This window comes from Ranitomeya variabilis, chromosome 1, assembly GCF_051348905.1.
Source record: "Ranitomeya variabilis isolate aRanVar5 chromosome 1, aRanVar5.hap1, whole genome shotgun sequence".
In the NCBI taxonomy this organism is placed as follows: domain Eukaryota; kingdom Metazoa; phylum Chordata; class Amphibia; order Anura; family Dendrobatidae; genus Ranitomeya; species Ranitomeya variabilis.
In genome coordinates this window covers 679,797,341-679,810,073 of record NC_135232.1, presented here as the reverse complement: position 1 = coordinate 679,810,073, position 12,733 = coordinate 679,797,341, and the positions used below count along the sequence as shown (strand labels likewise).

Sequence of the window (12,733 nt, the reverse complement as noted above, 5' to 3'; positions counted from 1 at the left end):
GTAGGTCCTTTTGGTGGCCTTCTTTGTCGCGTGATGTGCGTTCTTTTGTGCAGTCCTGTGGGACTTGTGCGCGGGCCAAGCCTTGTTGTTCCCGTGCTAGTGGGTTGCTTTTGCCTTTGCCGGTCCCTGAGAGGCCCTGGACGCATATTTCTATGGATTTTATTTCAGATCTTCCGGTTTCCCAGAGGATGTCGGTTATCTGGGTGGTTTGTGACCGGTTTTCTAAGATGGTTCATTTGGTGCCTTTGCCTAAATTGCCTTCCTCTTCTGATTTGGTTCCGTTGTTTTTTCAGCATATGGTTCGTTTGCATGGTATTCCGGAGAATATTGTGTCCGACAGAGGTTCCCAGTTTGTTTCTAGGTTTTGGCGGGCCTTTTGTGCTAGGCTGGGCATTGATTTGTCTTTTTCTTCCGCATTTCATCCTCAGACAAATGGCCAGACCGAGCGAACTAATCAGACTTTGGAAACTTATTCGAGATGCTTTGTGTCTGCTGATCAGGATGATTGGGTGGCTTTCTTGCCATTGGCCGAGTTTGCCCTTAATAATCGGGCTAGTTCGGCTACCTTGGTTTCGCCCTTCTTTTGTAATTTTGGTTTTCATCCTCGTTTTTCTTCGGGGCAAGTTGAACCTTCTGATTGTCCTGGTGTGGATTCTGTGGTTGACAGGTTGCAGCAGATTTGGGCTCATGTGGTTGACAATTTGGTGTTGTCTCAGGAAGAGGCTCAGCGTTTTGCTAACCATCGTCGGTGTGTTGGTTCCCGGCTTCGGGTTGGGGATTTGGTCTGGTTGTCTTCCCGTCATGTTCCTATGAAGGTTTCTTACCCTAAGTTTAAGCCTCGGTTTATTGGTCCTTATAGGATTTCTGAGATTATCAATCCGGTGTCTTTTCGTTTGGCCCTTCCGGCCTCTTTTGCCATCCATAATGTTTTCCATAGCTCTTTATTGCGGAAATATGTGGTGCCCGTTGTTCCCTCGGTTGATCCTCCTGCTCCTGTGTTGGTTGATGGGTAGTTGGAGTATGTGGTTGAGAAGATTTTGGATTCTCGCTTTTCGAGGCGGAGGCTTCAGTACCTTGTCAAATGGAAGGGTTATGGCCAGGAGGATAATTCTTGGGTTTTTGACTCTGATGTCCATGCTGCTGATTTGGTCCGTGCCTTTCATCTGGCTCGTCCTGATCGGCCTGGGGGCTCTGGTGAGGGTTCGGTGACCCCTCTTCAAGGGGGGGGGGTACTGTTGTGAATTCTGCTCTTGGGCTCCCTCCGGTGGTTGTTGGTGGTAGTGTAGTTGTCTTGGGGTCGTAATCCGGGCAGGTGTTTCTGCTGATTGCAGCTCTATTAGGTATTTAGGTGTGCAGGATCCATGAGTCCATGCCAGTTGCCCATTGTACTTGGAGGAATTGCATCTCTCTCTGGCTCCTCATGCCCTGCTGCCAATTCAGCTAAGATAAGTGTCTGGTTTTTTGTCTCTGTGCACACATGCAGTGTGCTTTGCAATTCAGTGCAATTCATTGTGTTTTTGTCCAGCTTAGACTTTGTTTGGATTTTTCAGTCATGCTGGATTCTCAGGAGATGCAGATATACTTTCTATGTCTTTAGTTAGATGTAGAATATTTGTATTATCTGCTGTGGATATTTTTAGGATTTTAATACTGACCGCCTAGAATTCTGTCCTATCCTTTTCTATTTAGCTAGAAGTGCCTCTTTTGCTAAATCCTGTTTTTCTGCCTGCGTGTGTTTTTCCTCTTATACTCACAGTCAATATTTGTGGGGGGCTGCCTATCCTTTAGGGTTCTGCTCTGAGGCAAGATAGAATTCCCATTTCCATCTATAGGGGTATTTAGTCCTCCGGGTGTGTCGAGGTGTCTAGGACGTGTTAGGTACATCCCACGGCTACTTCTAGTTGCGGTGTTAGTTTAGGGTTTGCGGTCAGTACAGGTACCACCTACTCCTGAGAAAGTCTCTCATGCGGCTCCAAGGTCACCGGATCATAACAGAGGTGTGAGGGATGAGAGAGACTCCATTTTGGATTTATTATTTCAGGCCAAGCATATTATCCAGAGATCTCCTTCTGCTCTCGGAATTGTAGCCCCCACCTATGGGATAAGTACACAAATTTCCAAAAGAACAGGAACATTCCATATTGCCAAAGCATTAGAGGCCACGTGTTAGTTAAGGCGAGGAGGAGCAGAGCTGGGACCCCCTGCTGTTTTTGTGCAAGGCGGCCAATGTCAATCAGCTATCAATGGAAAACGTAGACACTTGGGTACCGACACAGAGATGAATTATGAAAGTACCATGTGTCTCAGGGTAAAGTTCAATATACCACCAGAACCCTGGAAGCCCTCCGCACACAACCGTGTCTCATCTTCCTCTAGCTGTTTTAGATACCGAGCTATCCATATCGATCCATACCCAACAAACCTATTGAGATGTCAGTAGTCCCGTTTGGACCTCCTCCTAGGAAGTTATGACCCATCCTCGATATTGGGAATTATTTCAGCTAGGAGGTCAAGGGAGGAGAGTTCAGTGCAACCCAGAGGGTTGGTGGCAAATATGGGAGGGGGGAGCTAGGGGTTAAAAGCTGGCTACACACCTTTAGCCAGTGTCATTGTTCTGCCATGGATGCCGCATCACATCATGCGTGGATACGGACCAGAAACTAAGAAAGTACCTGTAGATTCCCTTCATCCACAAGTTATAAGACACGGTAACTTGACACATACAGCTAACTGCAATCCCATACCTGTACCCTACCTTTATCTGTACTTCTGGCTACAATATCTAATTACCAACGTCCGAATAATAAAGCTGGCACTTCTGAATACATAATGAACAAAAACGGTCAACCCTTACAGGCAGCCCAAACGAAAAGATCCAGAATGAAGTGAATTAAAGCTTTTATTGGAAAAAATTGTAAAATGCATAAATGCCAAAGCACCCTAACAAAAGGTGGAAAGCTGAGTATTGTGCATCACTCAATAACGTCCAATGCAAGGTAGTAACTTTATAACCTCATACTGTCTGGTACACCCCTAGCTGCCTAAGCATGCCGATACAGAAAATCCCAGTGCATAATAATATCTACCTGCAGCCAGCACAGCGATCCACCTCACCCCAACGCGCGTTTCGCAACAAGCTTCTTCCGGGGGCGTCTGGGGTGGGTAAGTTCGGAGTTTTTATAATAACCAAGCGCCAATAAGATTGACGGACAGAACCATGTGACTGGGAGTGATGCAGAGCAATTGCCTGACCTGTTTGGCGCATGTACCGCTACCCGCTTCCTGTAATGAAGGTCACTTCCGGATCTGTGCTCATTGGAACGCACGCTGGTACGCAAGCGGTCCAAGTCAGAGCGCATCCGGAATTGAACAGGGCTGGGGGCAGGCGCATGTGCACAGCCATGGAGATAAGGAACTCTGCCTGGGGAAACAAGATGGCACTGAAACAAAGCCTTTAAATGAGCATAAAGGGCAAATAGTGAACAGGGCATATTAGCCCCGCCAGAAAAAGTGCCATGTGCTAATAAAAAGAGGTGCCAAAGGATTTTTTTATTAAAGTGCGATGTGCAAAATGCAAACTATATTGAAATAGTTTTAAAATAACTGCTATTAAAGTGATATAGTGTCTATCTGCATTAAAAAATGCAGTTAAAGTGTGCTTGCTTTATGCATAAAGAGATTTAAACTGTAAAATTTGTGTATATTCTTACATCAAGTGCATACTGCACTAGAATAATCACACGGTAAACATGCTAAACGCCGAATGTGCCCGTAAAAAGTGCCGATAGTGAACACCAAGATGACTGTATGTCATAATTTATTAATAAAAATACATATAAGAGATCCCATGTGAAACACCTTAGGTAAGGGATACATATCTAAGAGTTAATACCCCAAATAAACATATATACAACTAAATTGTGGCCCGATTCCAACGCATCGGGTATTCTAGAATATGCATGTCCCCGTAGTATATGGACAATGATGATTCCAGAATTCGCGGCAGACTGTGCCCGTCGCTGATTGGTCGAGGCAACCTTTACGACATCATCGTCGCCATGGCAACCATTATGACATCTAGGTCGATACTGTGCCCGTCGCTGATTGGTCGAGGCGAATTCGCGGCAGACTGTGCCCGTCGCTGATTGGTCGAGGCGAATTCGCGGCAGACTGTGCCCGTCGCTGATTGGTCGAGGCAACCTTTATGACATCATCGTCGCCATGCTGTGCCCGTCGCTGATTGGTCGAGGCGAATTCGCGGCAGACTGTGCCCGTCGCTGATTGGTCGAGGCAACCTTTATGACATCATCGTCGCCATGCTGTGCCCGTCGCTGATTGGTCGAGGCCTGGCGGCCTCGACCAATCAGAGACGCGGGATTTCCAGGACAGACAGACAGACAGAAAAACCCTTAGACAATTATATATATAGATGTTACTTTCTAAAACACCCTTTCTATACACACGTCTCTATGCACCCCCTCATCTCTATATCTCACCTAATATGATTTATATACCCTCTTAAATACCATAACATCTCTAAAATGGTGGAACAAGAAGGGCAAAGGCCCTGAATCACTATGGTCTTTATATTAGGAAAAATAAAATTGTCCTTATATTACTGAAATAGTCCATATGGTATTAATGGAGGGATGGTATCTATAATCAGAGTGTCCGATAATCCCGTTTCTTGGGGTGATGTTGACCTTTGGGCTCCATCTTCATTATGGAACGTGATCATCCCAGATCCACCAGATACAAGAGTTAGTCTCCTCAACAGTTCACCAGGGCAACAAGAAGGGCAATATCTCATACATCACATACTCCTGGAAACTAATGAGATAAAAGTTAAAAATCATAACATATTGACTCGACATAATTAAAAACGACGTAAAATAAGAAAAAAAAACCAACCCAATCCCATAAAAGAATCTAATATATAAAGGTGTGTGTGTGTGTCCGGGATTGGCATCTGCACCGTCGCAGCTACAGCCACAAAATTTTGCACAGTCACACGTCTGGACCCTGAGAGCGTCATAGGCTATGTTGTGAGGCAAAATTTTAACCCCACGCGTTCCAATTCACCAAACAATTTTGCCCCTATCTACATAATGGGGAAAAAGTGAAAGGAAAAGTGTTGGAGGCAAATTGACAGCTGCCAGATGCGAACAAGGGGGACTTAAAGAGTGAGAGCGATGGCGCCAAAGAGTATATACCGTATAGTTGCTAAGGTGGGGACCCAACATGGAATACTCACCACACACGGGGATATGAAGACACACACAAAATGCGCCACACACTACCACGTGCTTGAACACATATCACCCTCAGCACACATTTCACCACACATACACCAACCTCGCCACATAAAAGTCGAAACACAAAAGTCACCGCTCAAAACTCGCCACACGTGCAAAACTCACCTCATGGAAAACTCCCCACACGCAAAACTTGCACACGCAGAAAAATTGCCACATGCACAAAAGTTGCAACACATGCAAAAGTTGCATGACACAAAACTTTCACATACTCAAAACGCACCACATAAAACTCGCCACTCGCAAAACTCGCCATGTGCAAAACTTGCTGCACACAACTTGCTACACTAACCTGTCACATGCAACTCGACACAAAAAGTTGCTACACGCATGTCGCCACACAAAACTCATCTCACAAAAGTCGCTACATGCATGTCGCCACGCGCAACTCAACACACACAAATTGACACATTGAAACTCACCCTAAAACACACACAAGTCTGGTATTATCCTTCAAAAATAAAAATCTGATTAATAAGCAGACAAACTACAAGAGCAACAACTGTACCATATAGGAAATACGGCAGCTGTCAGTCACATGACCTGTCTATTATGTGTATGTGTGAGCTAATATATACTGCCAGGGGGGAGGGCTTCCTGTTGGCTGGGGATTTATCAGGCTGCCAATTTAGCTTACAATTACTGAGGTAAAAGGCTGCCAATTTAGGTTACAAATACTGAGGTAAAAGGCTGCCAATTTAGCTTACAAATACTGAGGTAAAATACTGAGCAAATAACGTGTGAACGAGGTCTAATACAGGAGGAGATGACACACAGATATATACTATATACAGGAGGAGATGACACAGGTATATACTATATACAGGAGGAGATGACACAGGTATATACTATATACAGGAGCAGATGACACAGGTATATACTATATACAGGAGGAGATGACACACAGGTATATACTATATAAAAGAGATGACACATAGGTATATAGAAAAGAGGACATACAGCAGGTATATACTATATACAGGGGAGATGACATACAGGTATATACAGGTCCTTCTCAAAAAAATTAGCATATAGTGTTAAATTTCATTATTTACCATAATGTAATGATTACAATTAAACTTTCATATATTAAAGATTCATTATCCACCAACTGAAATTTGTCAGGTCTTTTATTGTTTTAATACTGATGATTTTGGCATACAACTCCTGATAACCCAAAAAACCTGTCTCAATAAATTAGCATATCAAGAAAAGGTTCTCTAAATGACCTATTACCCTAATCTTCTGAATCAACTAATTAACTCTAAACACATGCAAAAGATACCTGAGGCTTTTAAAAACTCCCTGCCTGGTTCATTACTCAAAACCCCCATCATGGGTAAGACTAGCGACCTGACAGATGTCAAGAAGGCCATCATTGACACCCTCAAGCAAGAGGGTAAGACCCAGAAAGAAATTTCTCAACAAATAGGCTGTTCCCAGAGTGCTGTATCAAGGCACCTCAATGGTAAGTCTGTTGGAAGGAAACAATGTGGCAGAAAACGCTGTACAACGAGAAGAGGTGACCGGACCCTGAGGAAGATTGTGGAGAAGGACCGATTCCAGACCTTGGGGAACCTGAGGAAGCAGTGGACTGAGTCTGGTGTGGAAACATCCAGAGCCACCGTGCACAGGCGTGTGCAGGAAATGGGCTACAGGTGCCGCATTCCCCAGGTAAAGCCACTTTTGAACCATAAACAGCGGCAGAAGCGCCTGACCTGGGCTACAGAGAAGCAGCACTGGACTGTTGCTAAGTGGTCCCAAGTACTTTTTTCTGATGAAAGCAAATTTTGCATGTCATTCGGAAATCAAGGTGCCAGAGTCTGGAGGAAGACTGGGGAGAAGGAAATGCCAAAATGCCTGAAGTCCAGTGTCAAGTACCCACAGTCAGTGATGGTGTGGGGTGCCATGTCAGCTGCTGGTGTTGGTCCACTGTGTTTCATCAAGGGCAGGGTCAATGCAGCTAGCTATCAGGAGATTTTGGAGCACTTCATGCTTCCATCGGCTGAAATGCTTTATGGAGATGAAGATTTCATTTTTCAGCACGACCTGGCACCTGCTCACAGTGCCAAAACCACTGGTAAATGGTTTACTGACCATGGTATTACTGTGCTCAATTGGCCTGCCAACTCTCCTGACCTGAACCCCATAGAGAATCTGTGGGATATTGTGAAGAGAAAGTTGAGCGACGCAAGACCCAACACTCTGGATGAGCTTAAGGCCGCTATTGAAGCATCCTGGGCCTCCATAACATCTCAGCAGTGTCACAGGCTGATTGCCTCCATGCCACGCCGCATTGAAGCAGTCATTTCTGCCAAAGGATTCCCGACCAAGTATTGAGTGCATAACTGAACATTATTATTTGATGGTTTTTTTGTTTGGTATTAAAAAACACTTTTATTTGATTGGTCGGGTGAAATATGCTAATTTATTGAGACAGTTTTTTTGGGTTATCAGGAGTTGTATGCCAAAATCATCAGTATTAAAACAATAAAAGACCTGACAAATTTCAGTTGGTGGATAATGAATCTATAATATATGAAAGTTTAATTGTAATCATTACATTATGGTAAATAATGAAATTTAACACTATATGCTAATTTTTTGAGAAGGACCTGTACTATATACAGGAGATGACATACAGGTATATAGTATATACAGAAGAGATGACATACAGGTATATAGTATATACAGAAGAGATGACATACAGGTATATACATTATATACAGGAGGAGATGACACATAGGTATATACAATATACAGGAGATGACATACAGCAGGTATATACTATTTACAGGGGAGATGACAGGTATATACAGGAGATGACATACAGGTGTATACTATATATAAAGGGAGATGACAAACATGTATATACTGAGGGGAAAATGAGGGGTGTGAGGTGAAAATGAAAAGGTGTGAGTGCAAAATGAGAGGAGTGAGGGAAAATAGTGGAGTGATCAGAAAATGACATGTGAGGTCGAAATGACAAGTGTTAGGGGGGAATGAGAGGAGTGAGGGGGGAATGAGAGGAGTGAGGGGGAAAATGAGAGGTGTAAGGGAGAAAATGAGAGATGTGAGGGGGAAAATGAGAGGCGTGATGGGAAAATAAGAGAAGTGAGGTGCTATAACTAACCACAGATATTTACTATGCCCAGGCAACGCCGGGCTCTTCAGCTAGTATCTCATAAAAAGTAGAAAGGGAAATTAGTGCAACCGAATCTAATTAAAGTTCACAGAAATGAGGCGAATCCCAAGTTCTCATTAAGTCCTTGTGGGGTCATAGCCCCCAACCTGTAGATCCACCTACTCTCTAATTGGGCCAGGGTCCTACCCAAGTCCCCACCACGTATATCTGTGTTGATTTGGTCAATGCCCCTAATCCTCAGACCTCTAGTCTGTCCATCATGATATTTCTTAAAATGCCTGGGAAGGGTCTTCAGAGTGGTTTCGTCTTCCACCGTCCTTGCTTTACTAATATCTCTGACATGTTCCCTTGTTCTGATTTTGAGCTCCCTGGTGGTAAGCCCTATATATATTTTCCCACACGGGCATTGAGCATGATAGACCACCCCCCGGGAGTTGCAACTAAGATGTTTTCTAATCTCATATGATCTTGATCCATCAAAGTTGCAAAACTCTGTGGATCTGGTATGGTTAAGGCACCCCTTGCACATGCCACAAGGGAAAAACCCTTTACGATCTCCACCTATAGGTCTAGAGGATCCTGATCTAGGGGCTACATAATGGCTCCTAACTAGAGTATCTTTAAGATTAGGAGAACGCCTGGCCACAAAAGATTGAGCCGGAGGTAGCACACGTTTCAAGATAGGATCGACCATTAACACTTCCCAATGTTTCCGGATAATGTTGCATTTATGCATTTTACAATTTTTTTCCAATAAAAGCTTTAATTCACTTCATTCTGGATCTCTTCGTTTGGGCTGCCTGTAAGGGTTGACCGTTTTTGTTCATTATGGCTACAATATCTGTATATTACACTGTATATATTTGTATTATCTAGTGTGCCTTTCGAAAATTAAAATATCAATTAATTTTGGCCTTCTCTTATCTCGAAACCAGATTTCCCACGTCTGTGAGTCCGGCTAGTACTTATATGCTACTTGGAGTTGGTTTCTGACCAGATATAAGCTTGTTAACGGACCGGTTTTATATCTGACTAACGAGGAACTGGAGGCAGTATATATATATATATATATTATATATACATACATACATACACTTAAACAACAGTAACTCCAAGAAGTAAATCAAACCTCTGTGAAATCAAGCTGTCCACTTAGGAAGCAACACTGTTTGACAATCAATTTCACATGCTGTTGGGCAAATGAAATAGACAACAGATGGAAATTATTGGCAATTATCGGCAATTATCAAGACACACTCAATCAAGGAATGGTTCTGCAGGTGAGGACCACAGACCACATCTCAGTACCAGTGCTTTCTGGCTGATGTTTTGGTCACTTTTGAATGTTGGTTGTGCTTTCACACTAATGGTAGCATGAGACGGACTCTTCAACCCACACAAGTGGCTCAGGTCGTGCAGCTCATCCAGAATTGCACATCAATGCGAGCTGTGGCAAGAAGGTTTGCCGTGTCTGTCAGCGTAGTGTGCAGAGGCTGGAGGCGCTACCAGGAGACAGGCCAGGAGATGAGGAGGGGGCCGTAGGACGGCAAGACCGCTACCTGAGCCTTTGTGCAAGCAGGAACAGGAGGACCACTGCCAGAGCCCTGCAAACTGACCTCCAGCAGGCCACAAATGTGCATGTCTGCACAAACGGTTAGAAACCGACTCCATGAGGATGGTCTGAGTGCCCGACGTCCAGATAGGGGTTGTGCTCACAGCCCAACACCATGCAGGATGCTTGGCATTTGCCACTGGCTCCCTGTGCTCTTCACAGATGAAAGCAGGTTCACACTGAGCACGTGACAGACATGACGGAGTCTGGAGACGCCGTGGAAAGTGATCTGCTGCCTGCAACATCCTTCAGCATGACCACTTTGGTAGTGGGTCAGTAATGGTGTGGGGTGGCATTTCTTTGGAGGGCTGCACAGCCCTCCATGTGCTCGCCAGAGGTAGCCTGACTGCCATTAGGTACCGAGATGAGATCCTCAGACCCCTTGTGAGACCATATGCTGGTGCCGTTGGCCCTGGTTCCTGCAGGACAATGCCAGACCTCATGTGGCTGGAGTGTGTCAGCAGTTCCTGCAAGATGAAGGCATTGAAGCTATAGACTGGCCCGCCCATTCCCCAGACCTGAATCCGATTGAACACATCTGGGACATCATGTCTCGCACCATCCACCAACGTCACGTTGCACCACAGACTGTCCAGGAGTTGGTGGATGCTTTAGTCCAGGTCTGGGAGGAGATCCCTCAGGAGACCATCCACCGCCTCATCAGGAGCATGCCCAGGCTTTGTAGGGAGGTCATACAGGCACGTGGAGGCCACACACCCTACTGAGCATCTTTCCCTTGTCTTGAGGCATTTCCACTGAAGTTGGATCAGCTTGTAACTTCATTTTCCACTTTGATTTTGAGCATCATTCCAACTCCAGACCTCCGTGGGATTTTAGTTGTGATTTACTTTAATCATTTTTAGCTTTTAATGTTCTCAACATATTCCACTATGTAATGAATGAATAAGGATTTACAACTGGTATATTTCATTGAGTGATATCTAGGATGTGGGATTTTAGTGTTCCCTTTAATTTTTTGAGCTATGTATGAGTGAGTATGTATGTATGTATGTATGTATGTATGTATGTATGTATGTATGTATGTATGTATGTATGTATATATATATATATATATATATATACACATATATACATATACATAAATAAATAAACTGCCAGAGTCCTAAAGTCCAAGAACCATTACTCCATTGATGGACATGGTACACGACTGCGGTCCCTCGCCGGGTTTTCAGTCCACACTGCAGGACGGATAGGCATAATAGGAGCAGCGCCTGCCTAGGCTGCAGTCCACTGGTACAGGGGACACATGACACCAGATGGCTACGTGTCCAGGATTCTGACACTACCAGCCTTGGGGGACACCTTGCGGGATTGGGACGCCCCCATTTGTGGGTCTAATCAACCTCCGTGGTGAGCCCACCCTCCTTTGGATATCCCAGTACGGGAAAGTGTCGATGTCCGGTTTGCTGAGGGATTTCTCAGCAACCTGGTATGACTGGATGAAGTCTCTGGCTGCAACCACTTTTGGACCAGGTGCAACAAATCAAACATTTGGGAGCGAGGGGGTTTGTTGCCAGCATATGCCCAGTGGTGGACTCGCTGAGCTCTAATGGACATCGTTACTCTCAGGTGTGCCAAGATTTCAGTTTTTAATTTGGCGTATTCTTTGGCATCCTGGAGGGCTAAGTCATAATACTCATTTTGAGGTTCTCCCGACAAATATGGCGCCAGCACCTCCGCCTACTGCTCTGGCGGAAGTTTCTCCCGTTCAGCCACCCTCTCGAAAATAGTCAGAAAGGCTTCCACATGATCCCCCGGGGTAATTTTTTTGCATGGCTCATCTTACCCTTTTCCAAACGTACGAGTCATCACTTGGAGACCACCTGCATCCCATGAACCGCCCCTGCAAGGAGCTCTATTTGCTGTGTTAGCACCTCCTGCTGCTGATGAAACTGCTGCACGAACAGTATTTGTCTTTGTTGCTCCATATGCTGCTGTTGACTGGCAAGCTGGTGTTGCAGTTGGGGGGTGTCAGTCATCGGCACTGCTCAACCCTACTACGGAAGTGACGAGCACTAGACAACCCTCTTTGAAATCCTGTATTCTTCTGCCTAAACAGCTCACACAATTGTTAACATATGCAGGTAACGCTGTCATTGCAGGACTTTTCAGAGAGAGACCAAGAGATCCTGGACGCCATCGCTGAGCTTTTAAAAAAAATTTGCAACAGGGAGGAGAAGGTTGGAAACCTGAATAATATACTGCATGAGAAATTCACTGGACTTTCTTCTCTATTAGAAAGCAAAGCAGGTCTGAAACTTTGTAGAATCTATAATATATTTTATTAGAAACACACAAGTCATACAAATCTATTGGTTGCTGATATATTTTATTGTTTTCAGGAAGAAAGGCAACCATGACTTCCAACTCACTGGGAAAAACTACACCCTTTCCTTGAAGCAGGTTTTATTTTTGTATTTTTTTTTTCTACAGGCACATCCAACAAAACTGTATATTACAGAAACCAAATGTATAATAGAAACAAAATCTCATTCACTTACCTTCATAGGTAATTCACAAAACAAAAAGTCAAAAATAAATATCAGAAATTTACTAAGGTTCAGAAGACAATATGAAGAATCGGCCTCTGCCCACAGTTCCTGAAGAAGCCCGTGCATTTTATGAGGTTACTTTAAATAC

The 12,733-nt window shown here is 44.3% G+C and overlaps 1 protein-coding gene across 1 annotated transcript in view; it reads left to right on the top strand.

Moving 5' to 3' along the window:
- The window catches only part of CCDC175 (coiled-coil domain containing 175), a 124,204-nt gene extending 111,637 nt beyond the window's left edge, over positions 1–12,567 (top strand). Inside the window, exons 19-20 of the mRNA XM_077265265.1 lie at positions 12,196–12,343; positions 12,436–12,567. Coding sequence (XP_077121380.1) covers positions 12,196–12,343; positions 12,436–12,491 — 204 coding nt within the window. The 3' untranslated portion in view covers positions 12,492–12,567. The remainder of the gene's footprint in view (positions 1–12,195; positions 12,344–12,435) is intronic.
- The last annotated feature ends 166 nt before the right edge of the window (positions 12,568–12,733 follow it).